Source organism: Schistocerca gregaria, chromosome 2, assembly GCF_023897955.1.
Source record: "Schistocerca gregaria isolate iqSchGreg1 chromosome 2, iqSchGreg1.2, whole genome shotgun sequence".
In the NCBI taxonomy this organism is placed as follows: domain Eukaryota; kingdom Metazoa; phylum Arthropoda; class Insecta; order Orthoptera; family Acrididae; genus Schistocerca; species Schistocerca gregaria.
The window spans coordinates 302,033,369-302,052,488 of NC_064921.1; the positions used below are offsets into that span (position 1 = coordinate 302,033,369).

The 19,120-nt window shown below is 38.5% G+C and overlaps 1 protein-coding gene across 12 annotated transcripts in view; it reads right to left on the bottom strand.

The window, feature by feature from the left end:
• The window catches only part of LOC126336925 (transmembrane protein KIAA1109 homolog), a 468,521-nt gene that overhangs the window by 60,112 nt on the left and 389,289 nt on the right, over positions 1 to 19,120 (bottom strand). For all 12 annotated transcript variants that reach the window (XM_050001082.1, XM_050001080.1, XM_050001090.1 and 9 more), the window contains 5 exons: positions 13,085 to 13,267; positions 12,599 to 12,794; positions 12,107 to 12,344; positions 622 to 856; positions 19 to 167 (listed from right to left, as the gene is read on the bottom strand). In XM_050001082.1, the coding sequence (XP_049857039.1) occupies positions 19 to 167; positions 622 to 856; positions 12,107 to 12,344; positions 12,599 to 12,794; positions 13,085 to 13,267 (1,001 nt within the window). The remainder of the gene's footprint in view (positions 1 to 18; positions 168 to 621; positions 857 to 12,106; positions 12,345 to 12,598; positions 12,795 to 13,084; positions 13,268 to 19,120) is intronic.

The following is a 19,120-nucleotide window of genomic DNA, read 5'->3' on the forward strand; positions in this document are numbered from 1 at the left end:
TATTTCATTGTTACTTACCCGACTTTTTTCCACCTCCATATGGATGAAATATATACACAGAAAAGTCTGCTAAACATCCTGTTACACTTAGTCCTCCCACAGCAGAAGAAGGAGCAGATGAGTCAAAAAGAGATGATTTGCCCGACATCCTTGCTTCCCCAAATTCGCTGTCAAAATGAAACACTTCAGTTTTAACACATGGAGACACAGCAGTAAATAATACTACATATTAATTGATTTACTGTGCATAAGTAACATTCGAGTTTCCCCCCCCCCCCCTCCCCCCCCCCCCCAAAAAATGTCATTCTGGAACGCAAATATGGAAAATACTTGTATATTACTGGGGAAACGGTTAGCAGCTCAAAAATGCAATGTGGAGTCTAAATCTAAGATTTTCTTATTTTGTTGGTCTTTATGTGTAATAGCATGGCTGCATTAACACCTATTTTTTGTTGCAATATTTACATTGCAGATTTGAAAAATTCACAAAACAACTAAAAGGAGGTGGAGGAGATTGATAAACAATATATTGAATAGGAAACACTTCCCTGATGTTGCACATTCAGTTTTACTGTCATGTTCTATCTAGCATTGATAGAAAATTCAGGTGAATAACCAAACCTTTGCAGTTCCTCTTCAGCACGTTTCGAGGAGAAGACAATGTCCAATGATGGGAGTTGTAGCATGCATTCCACTCGTGAAACAGGTAAGCAAGAAAATCGGAATGTCGACGGTTGCATATGGAAATACACGATCACATCAACAGGAAATGATGCATACACATAATTTCCAGTTGCAGTAGCTGCTGCCCAAGTGGAATCTTGATCCATTGTGAACATCGTATTTGCTGCTCCACCTTGCAAAATAATGACATCATGTCACATGCAGCTGAATCGGACACTGTCACTAATAAATAACGTATTAGCACAGTCATCAAATCACTGAGCTGATGAACTTTCAAACTCACTGAACCACATAACCTATATTTATCAGTATGAGAGTAAAGAATTGAGGCAGAAATATATTTTCAAAATCCTTAGAGAACCAAAAATGTATTTTCTGAACGACCTGTTACAAGAAATTGTAATCTTTTTCTTCCCTCCTCCTTTCTTCACAACCTGCTAAAGTATAATTTAAGTACAAACCATCAGAGAATATTTTAAATGTGTTCTGCAGTGTCTCAAGGAAAAGTCACATACTAGTGGTTGAAAGAACCTGGGTATCACAGGAGAGGTATTTTGTGAAGTCATGATATCATGTATCCCACGTTTGGTCATAGTGGTATAGTACAGAAGGGCAAAATCAGTAAACTTTTTTAGATAGCTCAAAAATTTACCATACTGTCAAATGGCATGGCGCAACAGATGTAAAAATTATTCAAAGAGTAGGAGAGAAAACCCCAGAACAAGCTGCCACCACGCAGCAACTATTTCTGATGTGTGAGCAGAAGATGATTTCGACAACTCAGAAGTTACTGTGTTTAAGTCACTTGTTTCACTGTGTACTGACAAGAGTTTTTAAGAAGTTCTTTAAAAACAGGTTAATATTCAAAATGGTAAAACATCAAAAGTACTTTCAAGAATAAAAGGAAATTATCCATGGCACTGGTTAATTATCCCTGCATTTACATCAAGTGATACAATGAAACTACAGCTTTCAGGATGACATGTGAGAAAGCATGAGCTGAGATTCGCATGACTGATGTCTATGGAATCTATTCTGAGATACGTAATTAAGTTTCAGCTCAATGTTCTAAACTTGTATTATAGCTGGATGTCAAATATATTGGATGATAATTTTTTTGGGACTCTTCTGTTGCCCTTCTTGTAGTCAAGTGTGACCTGCACTTTCTTCCAACTGAAAGAGCACAATCTCCCCCCCCCCCCTCCCCCCCACCCCACCCCGCCCGCCTTTCTCCAGGGGATCTACAGCCTATTATGGTTAAAAGAAGTCCTAATTCAGTTGCAATTTCGGTACAAAACCTGGTAGTGACTTCTCAACTCCACTGACATTAACATCTACACCTATATCATTCAACTTTATAAGGGTGTGAGGATTAAACTGGGCAGTTCTGCTGGAATTTTCTTTGTAAAAAAAACATGTGGAAATTGAGTTCAGCATTTACCCTGTCTGTCTTGTTTCCCTGTAATGATGAGTGAAATAGCTGTAGACATTAATGCCAGTGGTGTTGATAAAATACTGAAAACGTTAAAATTAAACAAAGTTACAGAGTCCAATAGAATCAGTATCAGGTTCTGTACAGAAATGGCAGCTAATGAATGGCTGACTTCGTTTTATTGGAAGAATTTTTGGAGGGTGTAGTTCATCCAGATAGGAGATAGCATACAGAATGCTAGCATGACCCATTCTTCAGTACTGCTTGAGTGTTTGAAATTTACAACAGGTCAGATTAATGGAAGACATTGAAGCAGTTCATAGATAGGCTGCTAGATATTTTATCGGTATGTTCAATTAGCACACACGTATTACGGTGATGCTTCATGCACTCAAATGGGAATCCATGGAGAATTTAGAGAACTGGTATCTGACACTGACTGCAGAATGATTTTGCTGTCACCACCATACATTTAACTTGAGGACCACGATGATACGATGCGAGAAATTGGGGCTTGTACGGAGGCTTTCAGACAGTCGTTTTTCCCTTGCTCTGTTTGCAAGTGGTAGAGGAGAGGCAATGACTAGTAGTGGTACAATGTACCCTCCACCATGCACCATACGTTGGTTTGTGGAGTGGTAGATGTAGCATGTAGATGTAGATGTACCCACAGTTCCAATTCCTGTGTCATCCATAAGTGTTTGGACACCAATTTTGCTGTCACTTATAGCCATTACATATTGTTCAGAATTTCTTTAGGTTTTATGAGAGGTCCTGTGACAGGAATTGGCTATGACAGTAGCTTAAGTCTTCACACGTTGTCATTTTGAAAGCCAAACATGTTTCATTTAGCATCTCTCTATCTATTGTACTATCGGTTTTACAACTACTGTGCAGTAGTTGCTGTTTCTTTAGAAGTTTCTTTACAGACTGTATATCATTGATAGTTTCTCCCATCATGAACTGTTTTACTAGGTGCGTGTGAAGAAAGTGCTGCAAGCTTAGGAAAACAGAAGATGAGGAATAACTTAGCCAAAAATCTTGATTTGGTACATATTCCTAACACAATAATCTATGATTAGGAACAGAAGTTTTTGCAGTTCTCAAGATTCAAGCTACATCATCTTCACTGCACAATCTAGATTCCCTCCAAAGAAAAAGTAACCTCTTGTCTCAATTTCTGTAGAGTGTTTTTTGGCTTTCTCTTTATATAAAAGCTTGCTGAGTGGCATGTGATGGAAGGATAATGGACAGAAGGGTAGGTGTAAGGAGGGTGTAGTCCTGCTTGTGGGAGCATGCATGAATGTTGTGGCGACAGGATAGTGTTTTTAGGTGCAGTGTCAAGGGGAGGGGGGGGAGTAAAGATGGAGGGGAAAGAGAGAGAAGAGGAGAGAATTAGAGGGGAAGTAAGGATGGAAGGCATGTGTAGTATTTGGTGGTTGTGGTGGTGAGGGGGGAAGGGGCAAGAAAGGGGAAGGTATGTGGTGGTCAGAGACTAGTGGAGGTTGAGGCCAGGGGGGTGTTACAGGAATGAATACCTGCATACAACATATCTTTCGTTCCCATAACCCCTGTGTCCTCAAGCTTTTCCCTACAACCAGCTATCCCCTTCCTTGTTCCCACTTCAACACTACACACACTTCTGTTGCACCATGCACCTACTAGTCTTTTCCTCTTCTCCATTTTCCAACCCCACAGCTTCACGACACTTCACCTAACAGCCCTATCCTGTTCCCAACACACCTCTGCACACTCCCATGGGCAGCACAGCTTCCCCTGTCCTTGAAACTTCCTGGCAGATTAAAACTGTGTGCTGGACCAAGATTCGAACTCGGGACCTTCCCCTGTCCTTACCAGCTATTGCACCCCCCCCCCCCCCCCCAACAGATTTCTGCTCACATCAGATGCAGTCACAGTCAAGCTCCAGTGCCCAGAGAGCGGCCATGAGCTTGTGGGAATGTGTGTTCTCTGTTTCAGCACAAGGATTTTGTCTGACTACGTAATATTTCAACAGTCTTTTTCATTGTGCCTGTCTACAGCTCAATGCTTCCTCTTTGGGGTGTAATGTACTGGACAGATAAAAAAATCTACTCAACAAGTGGTGGTAGGCAAACAAACATCCAATTACATTATGTTCTCAAAAATTGGCTAGTTTCCTTAATCTATGAGTTTTGGAAATTTAATAGTGGCAACTATTTTCTTACAACTTACACCAAACAAACGTTTCAAAGTTTTCTTGTCCTTCAAAGTTGTCACCAGGACTGTGTCTAACACACTGCCAGTAACGTGGAAGTCTTAGAATACTCTTACCAGCTCCACTGTGTTGATAGTTTGAGTGGAGCTGTCTATTGCACAATGAGTACATGTGAAAGTGGTGAAGCAAACTGCCACGAAGTGCTTCCTTTAATTTAGGAACCAAGCTGAAGTCACAAGGGCTTAAATCTGAAGAGTATGGTGGGTGGTCAGAACTTCCCAACCTCATCATTCAAACAAAGCAGTCACAATTTGTGTCATATGCATCTGAGCATTCCCCCACAAAAGGATTGGCGAGTCTTGCAGAAAGTGTGTCTGCTTCTTTCTCTAAGCCGTTAATTTTTGGGACATAGCTTGTGGCCAGCTTAGAGAAAGAAGTGCTTGGGCACATAGAGCACAAGTTGTGACTTATTTGTTTCGATTGATGTCGACTGGGAAGTGTTGCACTATCCACCACTCTCTCCAGACTGAAGCCCTTGTGATTTCACCTTGATTCCTAAACTGAAGGAAGCACTTCACGGCACTCACTTCAGAACTGTTACAAAGATTCCACTCTATTCACTAGGCTACAAGTTGCATGTGTTTGAACTTTTCCTATCTGACGTTGACGATAAAGTATAAATGCAGTAGATTACACCTTTCGTATTTTATTCTTCATTAGAAAAACAAAAGTACATTGTTTTGGTTCTTAAAAGGGATGTCTTTAAAATGTCTTTCAGAAGACAACCACATTTTTATCTTGGACTGGTGCAGCAGCTAAATATGATTCCTCCTGCAAAGATTAAAGTTGCAAAGAATCTTCCTTCTCCACTGAAATCAACCACTAATCACTGCCTCATCTTCTCCAATCATCACACTTCCCACAACCGTCCAATCCACTTATCTGTGCATGACTCCCAAGTCCCATAATTGCAAAGGTGACATGATGCCTATGCATTAGTGTTCAAATTTGGATCTTACATACAGGGTGACAATTATTGAATTATATGAGGGGAGAAAAACACTAGATACAAGCTGTGGCATGTACACACTTTATTCAATATGTAAATGTCACTACAGATATGCAGATTTAATTTATGACAGGTTCGATACGCCTCCCATCATTAGCAATGATGTGGCACAGACGAATAGCGAAATTCTGCATGACCTGCTGAAATGTCGGAACATTGATGCGGTTGATGACCACCTGAATGGCTGTTTTCAGCTCACAACAGTTTTGTGGGGTCTGGGTACCCCAGAGCCAGAATGTGATCCCCAAAGTGTTCCTCCAGGACATTGAACACACTCCTGTTTCGATAGGGTCAAGCTGCGTCTTGCATGAACCACATCTTGTTGAAATCAGGGTTACTCTGGATAATGGGGATGAAATCATCTTCCAAAACCTTGACAAACCATTCAGTAGTCACCATGCCATCAAGGAATATTGCACTGGTTATTTCAGGACTGGACACAGCACACCACACAGTCACCCACTGAGGGTGAAGAGACTTCTCAATAGCGAAATGCGGATTCTCAGCCTCCAAATTTGCCAGTTTTGCTTATTGATGAACCCACACAAAAGGAAAGTGGGCTTTGTCACTAAACCATGCGTGCATGTGCATGCTAATTCCCATCGTGCCGCACAGCCGACTGTGCAGTATGAACTTCCTAATGCAAACAGTTCAGAAGTTATGACAATTTTATTTCAATAATTGTCACCCTGTATCCATTCACAATGCCAAGATCATTTATCAATCCATAAAAATCTGACACTTCTCTCCTACACAAAGAAATATATGGCTTTTAACCTAGATGACCCTATGATCCTTCCAGAAGGATTGTATGCATAGAGGTACAATAAATAAAGTAACTAACATTGTTGGAGTTGTTGAACATTTTTCAAACAATGAAATGTATGTTTTAAGTAAATTGTTGACAGAGTGTAGCCACAAAGAGTGTCATACTGTTGCCACAGTCATCTGTGTTGTGCTTTGAAAATCTGACCGACATAATTTTGAATGAGTGAGTAAACTTTATTATGAATGTTTATTATTTATATTATTTTTATGTTAATTACATCTTTAATGTTTAATCTTACATACAGTGGTAAAAATGTTACCTAAAACAGTTTCATAGGTAGTATTTAGGGCCTTATTTCTACACATCCTTCCAGAAGGATGGTAGGATTGTGTGACTACTTTCTTATTTACTTGCAGGAAAAGAATTACACGAAACGAACTGCACAGTAATGATGACTTACCAAATAATGGTGTAGATGTGGCCCTAACTCCTCTGAATGCCACAGGTGACGTTACTGACAAAGATTCAGGAGCTGAGGGTAATCCTTGTATAGATAACTTACCTGCAAGTCAGCTAAATGAAAATGTTTTGATTACTGACCCACATATTTGGACTTTGACTCTAGATTCACCAATGGAAACAAATTCTTTTCAGAAAAAAAAAATACCTGGAACTCCTTCAGTGTGATATGAGACTGGTAATAAGCGTCATATATCTCAGTAGATATCTCAAGTCAGCTACGCCTCCTTCTCCCCAAAAATATAAACAGGATTCTGTTTCAAAATGCAGTTCTAGGAAAGAAGAAAATGTTTAATGGACAAAAGACAGAATTTCTGAATAAATTGTAGAATGGCCTCTAATGAATACTGTCCCTAACAAAAAAGGCAAGTGTCCTTTACAATACTATGAAAAAGTTTTTGATGAGGAGGTTATTAGCCTGATGGTTACATACACCAATCAGTATGCAGCGATAAGAAACAGATTGGGAAACTGAAATGAAAATGAAATGTGGGTTTTTATAGTTATTCTTCTCCTTAGTGGGTATGTTGTGGACCCGAGGAGGAAGATGTACTGGCAAGGAGAAACTGACACCCATAATGAACTTGTCTCCAATGCCATATCAAGGGAACGATTTGAATGCATTATGAACAATCTTCATGTTTGCACCAATGATGAACTGGATCCAAATGATAAATTTGCAAAAATCAGAAGATTGTTATCCATATTCAATGGGAGATTTGTAGCACTGGCACCACGTGGGTGCCATCATACAGTTGATGAGTTGATGGTGCCATATTTTGGACAGCATGGGTGTCAACAGTTCATCAAAGGCAAATAACTCATTTTAAAACATTACATTATGTCCAAATAATTGCAATTGTTTTCATAATGGTGTATGTTTCAGGAAAACCAATTCGATATGGATATAAGTTCTGGTGTGGAGGTACCAGCGATGGATATCTAATATGGCTGGAATCTTATCAGGGAACTGGAACTTGCAGTGAAAAGTATGAGGGCAAGTGTCTGGGGTATGGACTTATATGTACATATGATGACCAGTTGCTGCAAAGTATCCCATACTGATTTTTATTTGAGAACCTGTTTAGCAGCGTTCAGCTTCTGCAAGATCTCAAGAAAAGAGGCACTGATTCTACTGGGACAATCCGTTGGAACACAATACCCAAATGCTGCATTTTGTCTCCAACAGAAAAATTCGAGGAGGAGAAAAGAGAAAAACCCGAGTCCTGTTCAGATAAAAATCCTGGTAAAAGTCTAAATGTATACATTAAAATGTTATGCTCTGAAATAAATCAACATGTTAATTAACTTTCTTTTGTTTCAGGAATATCATTTGTCATGTGGAGGACATACAGCTTTACTGTATGATTAAATGATGATGGCATCCTCTTGGGTAAAATATTCCGGAGGTAAAATAGTCCCCCATTCGGATCTCCGGGCGGGGACTACTCAAGAGGATGTCGTTATCAGGAGAAAGAAAACTGGCGTTCTACGGATCGGAGCGTGGAATGTCAGATCCCTTAATCGGGCAGGTAGGTTAGAAAATTTAAAAAGGGAAATGGATAGGTTAAAGTTAGATATAGTGGGAATTAGTGAAGTTCGGTGGCAGGAGGAACAAGACTTCTGGTCAGGTGACTACAGGGTTATAAACACAAAATCAAATAGGGGTAATGCAGGAGTAGGTTTAATAATGAATAGGAAAATAGGAATGCGGGTAAGCTACTACAAACAGCATAGTGAACGCATTATTGTGGCCAAGATAGATACGAAGCCCACACCTACTACAGTAGTACAAGTTTATATGCCAACTAGCTCTGCAGATGATGAAGAAATTGAAGAAATGTACGATGAAATAAAAGAAATTATTCAGATAGTGAAGGGAGACGAAAATTTAATAGTAATGGGTGACTGGAATTCGAGTGTAGGAAAAGGGAGAGAAGGAAACATAGTAGGTGAATATGGATTGGGGCTAAGAAATGAAAGAGGAAGCCGCCTAGTAGAATTTTGCACAGAGCACAACTTAATCATAGCTAACACTTGGTTTAAGAATCATGAAAGAAGGTTGTATACGTGGAAGAACCCTGGAGATACTAAAAGGTATCAGATAGATTATATAATGGTAAGACAGAGATTTAAGAACCAGGTTTTAAGTTGTAAGACATTTCCAGGGGCAGATGTGGACTCTGACCACAATCTATTGGTTATGACCTGTAGATTAAAAGTAAAGAAACTGCAAAAATGTGGGAAATTAAGGAGATGGGACCTGGATAAACTGAAAGAACCAGAGGTTGTACAGAGTTTCAGAGAGAGCATAAGGGAACAATTGACAGGAATAGGGGAAAGAAATACAGTAGAAGAAGAATGGGTAGCTCTGAGGGATGTAGTAGTGAAGGCAGCAGAGGATAAAGTAGGTACAAAGACGAGGGCTGCTAGAAATCCTTGGGTAACAGAAGAAATATTGAATTTAATTGATGAAAGGAGAAAATATAAAAATGCAGTAAATGAAGCAGGCAAAAAGGAATACAAACGTCTCAAAAATAAGATCGACAGGAAGTGCAAAATGGCTAAACAGGGATGGCTAGAGGACAAATGTAAGGATGTAGAAGCTTATCTCACTAGGGGTAAGATAGATACTGCCTACAGGAAAATTAAAGAGACCTTTGGAGAGAAGAGAACCACGTGTATGAATATCAAGAGCTCAGATGGCAGCCCAGTTCTAAGCAAAGAAGGGAAGGCAGAAAGGTGGAAGGAGTATATAGAAGGTTTATACAAGGGCGATGTACTTGAGGACAATATTATGGAAATAGAAGAGGATGTAGATGAAGACGAAATGGGAGATACGATACTGCGTGAAGAGTTTGACAGAGCACTGAAAGACCTGAGTCGAAACAAGGCCCCCGGAGTAGACAACATTCCATTAGAACTACTGACGGCCTTGGGAGAGCCAGTCATGACAAAACTCTACCATCTGGTGAGCAAGATGTATGAGACAGGTGAAATACCCTCAGACTTCAAGAAGAATATAATAATTCCAATCCCAAAGAAAGCAGGTACAGACAGATGTGAAAATTACCGAACTATCAGTTTAATAAGCCACGGCTGCAAAATACTAACGCGAATTCTTTACAGACGAATGGAAAAACTGGTAGATGCAGACCTCAGGGAGGATCAGTTTGGATTCCGTCGAAATGTTGGAACACGTGAGGCAATACTGACCTTACGACTTATCTTAGAAGAAAGATTAAGAAAAGGCAAACCTAGCATTTGTAGACTCAGAGAAAGCTTTTGACAATGTTGACTGGAATACTCTTTTTCAAATTCTAAAGGTGGCAGGGGTAAAATACAGGGAGCGAAAGGCTATTTATAATTTGTACAGAAACCAGATGGCAGTAATAAGAGTCGAGGGGCATGAAAGGGAAGCAGTGGTTGGGAAAGGAGTGAGACAGGGTTGTAGCCTCTCCCCGATGTTATTCAATCTGTATATTGAGCAAGCAGTAAAGGAAACAAAAGAAAAATTTGGAGTAGGTATTAAAATTCATGGAGACGAAGTAAAAACTTTGAGGTTAGCCGATGACATTGTAATTCTGTCAGAGACGGCAAAGGACTTGGAAGAGCAGTTGAACGGAATGGACAGTGTCTTGAAAGGAGGATATAAGATGAACATCAACTAAAGCAAAACGAGGATAATGGAATGTAGTCAAATTAAATCGGGTGATGCTGAGGGAATTAGATTAGGAAATGAGACACTTCAAGTAGTAAAGGAGTTTTGCTATTTAGGAAGTAAAATAACTGATGATGGTCGAAGTAGAGAGGATATAAAATGTAGACTGGCAATGGCAAGGAAAGCGTTTCTGAAGAAGAGAAATTTGTTAACATCGAATATAGATTTATGTATCAGGAAGTCGTTTCTGAAAGTATTTGTATGGAGTGTAGCCATGTATGGAAGTGAATCATGGACGATAAATAGTTTGGACAAGAAGAGAATAGAAGCTTTCGAAATGTGGTGCTACAGAAGAATACTGAAGATAAGGTGGATAGATCACGTAACTAATGAGGAGGTATTGAATAGGATTGGGGAGAAGAGAAGCTTGTGGCACAACTTGACTAGAAGAAGGGATCGGTTGGTAGGACATGTTTTGAGGCATCAAGGGATCACAAATTTAGCATTGGAGGGCAGCGTGGAGGGTAAAAATCGTAGAGGGAGACCGAGAGATGAATACACTAAGCAGATTCAGAAGGATGTAGGTTGCAGTAGGTACTGGAAGATGAAGCAGCTTGCACAGGATAGAGTAGCATGGAGAGCTGCATCAAACCAGTCTCAGGACTGAAGACAACAACAACAACAACAACAAGAACAACAACAACAATGTGGAAAGATAATAGTGTCTTTACTTTGGCTGCCAATTACGACCAGGCTCTGCCACTGAGACAGGTAGGCTGATTCTCCAGGGAGAAGGAAGAGAAAGTGTCAGATCCTCAAACTAGACTGTTCCAAGCATATGGGTGGAATAGATTGCGCAGATCAAAATATATCCTTATATAGAATATCCGTAAGACAAAAAAAGGGGGTATTTTCCTATAACATGACGTTTGATTGATGTTGATGAACAAAACACTTGGAATCTGTACAGGCGTAATGAGGGGCCAATTGATCACCTCACATTTAGGCGCCGTATTGCCACTGCCATACTTGACGGAAATAAGAGGATTGTCCAAAGCAGAGTATGACATTCCAGAGTAAATAAAATTGAATCACGCTACGATGAGAAAGAATATTATGTTCGTGATTTATCAGTAGATGCCTCAACAACCAAGAAAATACAACTACAAGGCAGAATGTGCAATAAGAAGACCACCACTGAGTGCCTCAAGTGTGATTTGGCTCTCCATGCTTCGTGGTTTCTGTCTTTCCAGACAAAATTATAGTTGATGTAATGTTGTTGAAAATATAGTCAAATTATCCTGCCATCCTTCCAGAAGAAAGACCTATTGTGACTAGACTATAAATGTAGTTGTTGTAAAAGCTGTTTTCTGTGTTTGTAATAACAATTGCTAATAAAATATAAGAATATAAATCAAAAGTTTTTAAAATTTTATTTCAGGAATACCTGGGTTAAAACAAGAAATTCAGAAGAGTAGTAAAAAGCTATACGAGTTCACCATTAGAGAGATAAAAAACACAGAAAAATTACTAATTATGCACTATATGCTATGTATGAATTGAATGTACAAAGCAAAGAAAGCAATAAAACATAAGAACTTCATCATTATTATAATATCATCCAGTTTTGATCTAGGTACCTTTACCTGTTCCACTTTCAAGCATATTGCAACTGATCTCTCCATCTCTTCTTAGACAGCCCACCATTGCTCTTCCTATAATACCATACAGTAAACTTAAGTTTACCTAGATTTATTAATGTTAAAATAGAAACTAACCTGAAGTTTTTGCATGCTGGAGGTTGGAAGGAATTGGCTCTAGAGTCTGTTCTAGAAATTCAAGTATGTGAGGGCTGATGATAGTTTCTTCTGGTATGCTTTGCAGAGTCATCCATGCAAACAAGCTTGCTTTTTTTATGCCACCTTTACGCTGCTGCTGCTGCTGTGGAGGTGTCATGTCACTTTGAATTTTTGGGGACAAATTTTCCTCCGTTAGTGTCTTTGATTCGTAATGGACCTATGCAAAAAAAAAAAAAAAAAAAAAAAAAAAATTTACAATTATCGAAATTCTAGGAACGAAACAATGAACAAAACTGAGGAAGTGGAACCACACTTACAGCTGAATGCTGTATGACACACATACATGTAACTGTGCAGAAAATTGTGTGTGTGTGTGTGTGTGTGTGTGTGTGTGTGTGTGTGTGTGTGTGGGCGCGCGTGCGTGTGTGTAAGTGACTGAGATTGCGTGACACAAATGGTATACATACTGACCTTTACATCTAGACCAGGAATATGAAATATTGTTAGGTCCACCAATTGAGCTACATTTCCATGCAAATATCGAAGTCGTGATGCAGAACTAGTACCATGCTTGCTTTCCTTAGTACGCCTGCTTGTGTTGGGGCTAGATGGCGGAAAATCAAAGATTCCTCCAGAACAACTTCGCTCCTTCTTCATACGACTAGTTCTATAGAACATAACAAAAATTAATGTTTCACTGCAGTGCCCGTATTTCACAGTATTATATATCCTACTCAACTGCTTCTGTACCCATACAGATAAATGGAGAATTGCCACTAAAAAGGTACAAGTCAGCATAAAACAGTAACTCCTGAAAATACTCAACAATAATGTTTGTATCACATCCTGGTACTGAAATGCCATACTGAATCCAGAACAGAATGGTATTTAACACTTCATACAACATAAAGCATATTTTTTCAACAACAGTAAGAGAAAAATTAAAAATTTACTTACACTTTTAGTTCATCTTCCTTAGCAGGATCTTTGGTATGCAGCACACACTTTCCACTGTTTATGAATACCTTGACATCAAGTTCGAAGTCAATATTTGGCTCTTGGGCCTTCTGGAACGTTGAGCTGAATGAAGCTGGACTGCTACCACCTGGTTCCTTGCTGCTGGGTTCAAGGAGAGGGATGCTAGTGGGAAGATAGAACCTTGGAATGAACATGCTCCAAAAAATCTTAGTTAACATACTACAGATACAAGAGCTTCCCCTCTCCTCCTCCTTTTTCTTAAAAAAAACTGTTGAATAAAGTCAAAGAATTATAAATTGTAAACTACAGGAGAGTGTTTCAAGGACTTATCAATTCTTTTCGTGAAGCACCAGCTCCAGTTACAAGCATACAGATATAGTTTATTTACAGTGAAAATATGGCAAACGAGAAAAGGTTAGATTACACTCAATGACTGTAGGTTGGTTGATGCATAAAATTGGTATGCAGATTACAAACAATGTAATGAAAATTACATTAGCTAACTGGGACCATATTAAAACAGAACTAAAGACAACTGCAGCCACTAACTATGTGGTTAAAAAACATTTATGTAAGACTGCAATGAAATTCTTGAAATAATAAAAAGCCTAGTAGTGGAAGTGTCAGAACAAGAGATAATCACTGTTATCCAGTATTAACAACACAGATATAAACATTTTGTTCACCAAATAACTTCCATGACTTTTTTTATTCATAATATGAGGTTTATTCATAAATTAACCTCCAACCACCTATTAAAAATAAACTAATGCTTGTAGATTTCTGACAATTACATGGTTAAAAACGGAGATTTTGAAAATCATGATGCCTCAGCCAGTTTTTTGTGTTACTTTTGTCAGCTTGTAAGCGGCAAGAGATTGAAGTACATGGTGTTCTTGCATCTCATATCAGTTGCGAGATATATTTTACCATTCAGCTCCTGCAAACAGAAACCAAGACTCATTATCAACTGTGTCTTGTGTATAGGGATGTAGGTATCAATGATGGTGTTTTGAGGGGGTGCTACACAAAATTCCAAGATGTGTATGATGAAAGTGACCTAGGAAGACCCGAAGACATTCAGATGTAAATAATTAACTTGTGTAAAATGTTGATGACATTGTGCGTGTGAGATGCCAGTTCACAATTTCTAATATTTCTGAACATGTGCCTCAGATTTCAAGGAAAATACCCTTTAATACTGTCACAGAGGAGTTAGATTACTATATGTTTTGTGCATGGGTGGGTGCCAAAATCTTTAACCAACATTTACAAAACTGCAAAAATGGATTCAGCAACCTTAACACTCCGTCAGCACTGCAATGAAAGGAGAGGGAGGGGGGAAGGGGCAGAATGATTTCTGAGAAGAATCATGATTGTGGCTTAGATATAGATGCATTAAGTCAACTATGAAACTAAAGAACAGCAGACAAAACAGTGGCTGCCCAAAAAATTGAAGCAGATGCTGTGAAAACGCAAAGTAATGGTTAGTTTTTTGGGATCACAAAGGAATTTTGCCAACAAGATGAGAGCAATGGGTGAGAATACTTTCGACATCACAAGTTTATTGTGAGACACTTACAAAACTCTTAAGGCCAGTCAAAATGAAATGGCATGGGATGATTACTGAAGGAATCATTCTCCTTCACAACAATATGTGACACCACAGTGCTATTCGAACACAGGCAAACCTCAGACACTTTGGCTGGAAGATTTTTCAACCTCCTCCCTACAGACCAGATTTGGCACCATGCAACTTTCATCTCTTCCCCAACATGAATGCCTGGCTGGCTGCTCAGCACCTCACAGCTGATGATGAGCTTAAGGATGCTGTCAAGAACTGACTGAAGCACCAGGAGGCAACATTCTTTGATGAAGGGACACACAAGTTGGTGTCATGGTACAACAAATGTTTGAGTTTGCTTGGCAACTATGTGGAGAAGTAATGACAACACCTAAGTGCAGGTCATATACAAAAGTCCATAATTTTTTTTCTTTAAATACGTAATTAGAGGTTAATTTATGAATAGACCCTGTAGTATCTGAAGATGACCAGTGTAGGACACAACTGGTTATTATTGTGCCACAAAATCTGATTATTTCTGGCAATAAAAGGAAGTTCATAAAATCAATATATATCACTGTTGTTTTTACCAACATAAACAATGTCAAAAGATATCAGGTTTACTGTGCTTTTGGTTTTTGGAGCCAATATTACTACCGATATACCTGGTATCTTTGTGAGGAGTGTTATTCATTTACTATCATATAGACAACTGGCAATAAAGAATATAAATCTCTGTAGATGACCAGGATTGCAGGCACAGGTGACCTGCATTTCAATTAAAAATGAATGTAATCAGCACAGAAGAATGGTTTGGAAGTCAGCAGAGGGCAGCCCCTGTTGATCAGTTTTTCTATCTTACTTAGTAAGTCAGGCATCCAAACAGCAGAAAGTCTTTAGCCTCACCAGTCAGCCTCCTTCATCTTCTTCAGTCCCTGTATTCTTCTACACCTAATTCCATCACATTAATGTCCTCTCTGATCTCATCAATTGATCTCAGAGGTGTTCCCCTTGGTCTGTCATCTCTGATATCTTCATCCATCTCCCGCCTGGTAATGTAGCCTTCTCGACAAGTCTCCTATTTTCAATCACTGCCACAATTACCACCAATTTATACAACTTCTGACACTCACGGGTTTTCTGTTTTTTGCACTCATGTCTATCCTTCTCTGGTCCAAAAATCTGTCTCAAACAGCATTCTAAAATGTCAGGTGTTTTCTGTGGAGTCCAGGTTCTCTGCTCTATGTAGGATCATGGATTGTGTTATAATCCTGTATAGATTCTGATGTTCATGGATATCAATAGAAGCTGGGACTTGAGCAGCTTTCTAAATGGAAACCTTCACCCGTTTCCTGCGTATCTGAACTCTTTTACCCTTTTGAAGATTTTACCATCCACATCTATAAAGATCTATCACCATCGTCTCTGCTCACTATGAAGAATTTCATATTATGTATAGTTACCTTCTAGCCTGTTCTCATTGGTTCTTCCATTAACACTTACCATTCTGTGCTATTAAAACAACAACATCCACACTGATCTTTCTACCAAGCTCAGTTTCTGTCTCTAGGCTTATCAGATGTACTCATCTCGAACTTCTCAGGCATCTTTTCAATCACTTTCACCAGGCAACATTGTCTCTTGTATACAAGCTTGTGTTAGTTTTACTAGTTTTATGGGAACTTGGACCATTTCCAATTCTTACAATATTGCTTGCCTGTTTGCACTATTGTACACTTTTTGAAGTGCACACAAAGACTGTGAACATCTATGCAAATACCCAGCTCTTTGATAACACTTCCCTTATTATATGCAGTTGGTCTACTATTTATTTCCCCCTTCAAACCTCTGCTTGCTGGAATCCAAGTACTTCCTTGAAGAATGGTGTTAGGTGCTTCAGCAAGCAATATGTTCTTATGATATATACACAGTAGGGTAGTTTCTCGGGATTTGCTACATCTCAATGACTTTCTTCAGTATTGGGCAGATGACAGACTGCTACCATTCTGGAGGAATCCTTTCTCTCATCCAAATTAAACAGATCGGGTGGTACACTCTCCCTTGTAGGACATGGTATCTATTCTGTGTTCAATCATTCTGTAAGTATTCCATCTATTTCAGGGGCATTTCCTTTCTTCAGAATTTCTATGACACAAGAAGGTAAGGATACCACTGAGAGGCCAAACCTTCATATTCTGTACAAAATTAATTTAGAATTGATAATTTGCCAGGACTATGTAGAGCTGTGCACCAGAATTGCCACATCTCACACGGAGCATACAGGTATTCTTATATTTTATTCAACTGGTTCTAACTCACAAAAATTCGAGTTACAACGAAGGAACTGGCCTCACTGTTCTGACAGAGCTGCACTATGTTTTCATTGTTTTTGAATAAAGCAACAAATTTTTAAAAGATACACAAGAGGATTACTAGAATGTGTTTCTTGATGACATTACTGAATTTCTGACAGACAAGGAAACTTTTTGTTCCATAAAAACACAGGAGGACTGCCATAAGGCAATAATATCTTCCCACGATATTTCGGCACAAAGTCTTTTGGCCATCTTCAGGTGTTCCATAAAAAAACGGGAGAACTTCTCCCGTGTTTTTATGGAACACCTGAAGATGGCCAAAAGACTTTGTGCCGAAATATCGTGGCAAGATGTTACTGCCTAATGGCACTTCTCCCGTGTTTTTATGGATCAGTACGCTGGGGAAGTTTCAAATATCACATCAAGGAAACTTTTCCATTACTGAATTTAGGTGAAAAGATTAAGAGACTGAAATTTTAAATTACTTTAAATTTTACATAATGCTGGTCATAACCCTTGCACCTTGTAGTGGGTCATCTTTGTTATGTAGAAATCAGAATCAATGAACGTTTTAATTTAGTGCAATATAATGAGAGACAGAAATTTCTTTGATGCAGTCTTAAGCTTCACCACAAAACCACAAGATATTTAATATGCACTAGTAGGTTTCTCAATTAATGTGTACCCTTGTGTCTTACTACTCTTTATGTCAATGTGAAGTCTTTTATAAGTTTTTGTTAAGATTTGTTCTGGTCCTAGAACTATAGTCACACTATACACAATTTTCTGGGAAAAGAGAAATGTTGACAGTGGCAAAAGACATTAAACAAAACTCTATAGGCATACTCGACTACTGGCAAGTTAGCTGATAGAGGTAGCTGAACTGAAAGAAATCAATTTATATTGACCATATTTGATTTTTTCGTCATAATATTTCATCGACTGTTGACTCCAAGTGTCATTTCTGCTGTCACTAATGCAGGTGCACTGACCACATTGTTGTCTACTAGCTAAAGTGACAGGAAGTTACTGTATAATGACCAATGAGATTTGCCTTCTTTCAATTCTGTTACTCTTGTCAGCTACCTCATTGAGAGCCTTCATATCTCTCTACAGTTTTCTTGGTATAACCAATTAATAGTGTGCTTCTAAGTGTTTAACAGATTTTGATACTGAACCTTCCTGATGTTCTTGGCCTCATCCTGATCAATCTAATATACCACCTACCATTTCATTATGCTGAGTTTATCCTTTTCATGTATTACTTTCCTCATCTCTTAATCATTTACCAATAACCTATAATTAATTGTCTTAATTCAGCTACATGTGATTTTAAAAATGAGTAAACTACTTCAATTTTAAGGCCCAGTCTTGTTACAGCTGTGTACAGTATTATTGTGAAATAGTTGTCATAAACCAAGTTTTTTTTTTTTCAAAGAGGTCTCTACAGGACATTCCACAACTAATGCCAGATCTAACTCTTATGTATGTAAATTGAGTTTCTCCAAAGCAATCCCACAATTCATTGATAAACGGAAACATGCAATGTAAAACAGATTTTTCATTTATAAAATTTCTTATATTGGAACTCAGAACTTAATTAATTCTGGGTTGTTAGTAAATGATTAAGAGATGGTGAAAGTAATACATGAAATGGATAAAATAATTAAAGAAAATGGGAGGTGATAATGGTACAGCCTCCCCCTAGATTCAAATGAAATGTCTGATGCCACCTTTTTTATGCATATGGGTGGTTTTCAGATGATTCAGTGCTTCCTGGAGACTTGTGTGTGTTTTGGATGCATTATTCAATTCAATTTACCAAAATACAGTTTTTTTTATTCTGGAAGGACATATATTATTGTAATTGTCTATGGATTGTTGTCATTAACAAAATTATGTACAGGTTCCAAATCAAAAACCTAGTTGAGAAGTTGAAGTAAGAAATATTTAGTAACAAATGTTATGAGGCTGTGGAAATGTTGCCGTAAGTGGCTGGCATCTCTTATTACCTTAACTGCAGTTCATTAATGGGTTGGCACAGAGAACCCCATTATCTTGAGAAATGGCTTAAAAATTATTACCAAGTGATGTATTTTCATTTGTTATCTATTTTTATGTTCTCCTCTGTAATTA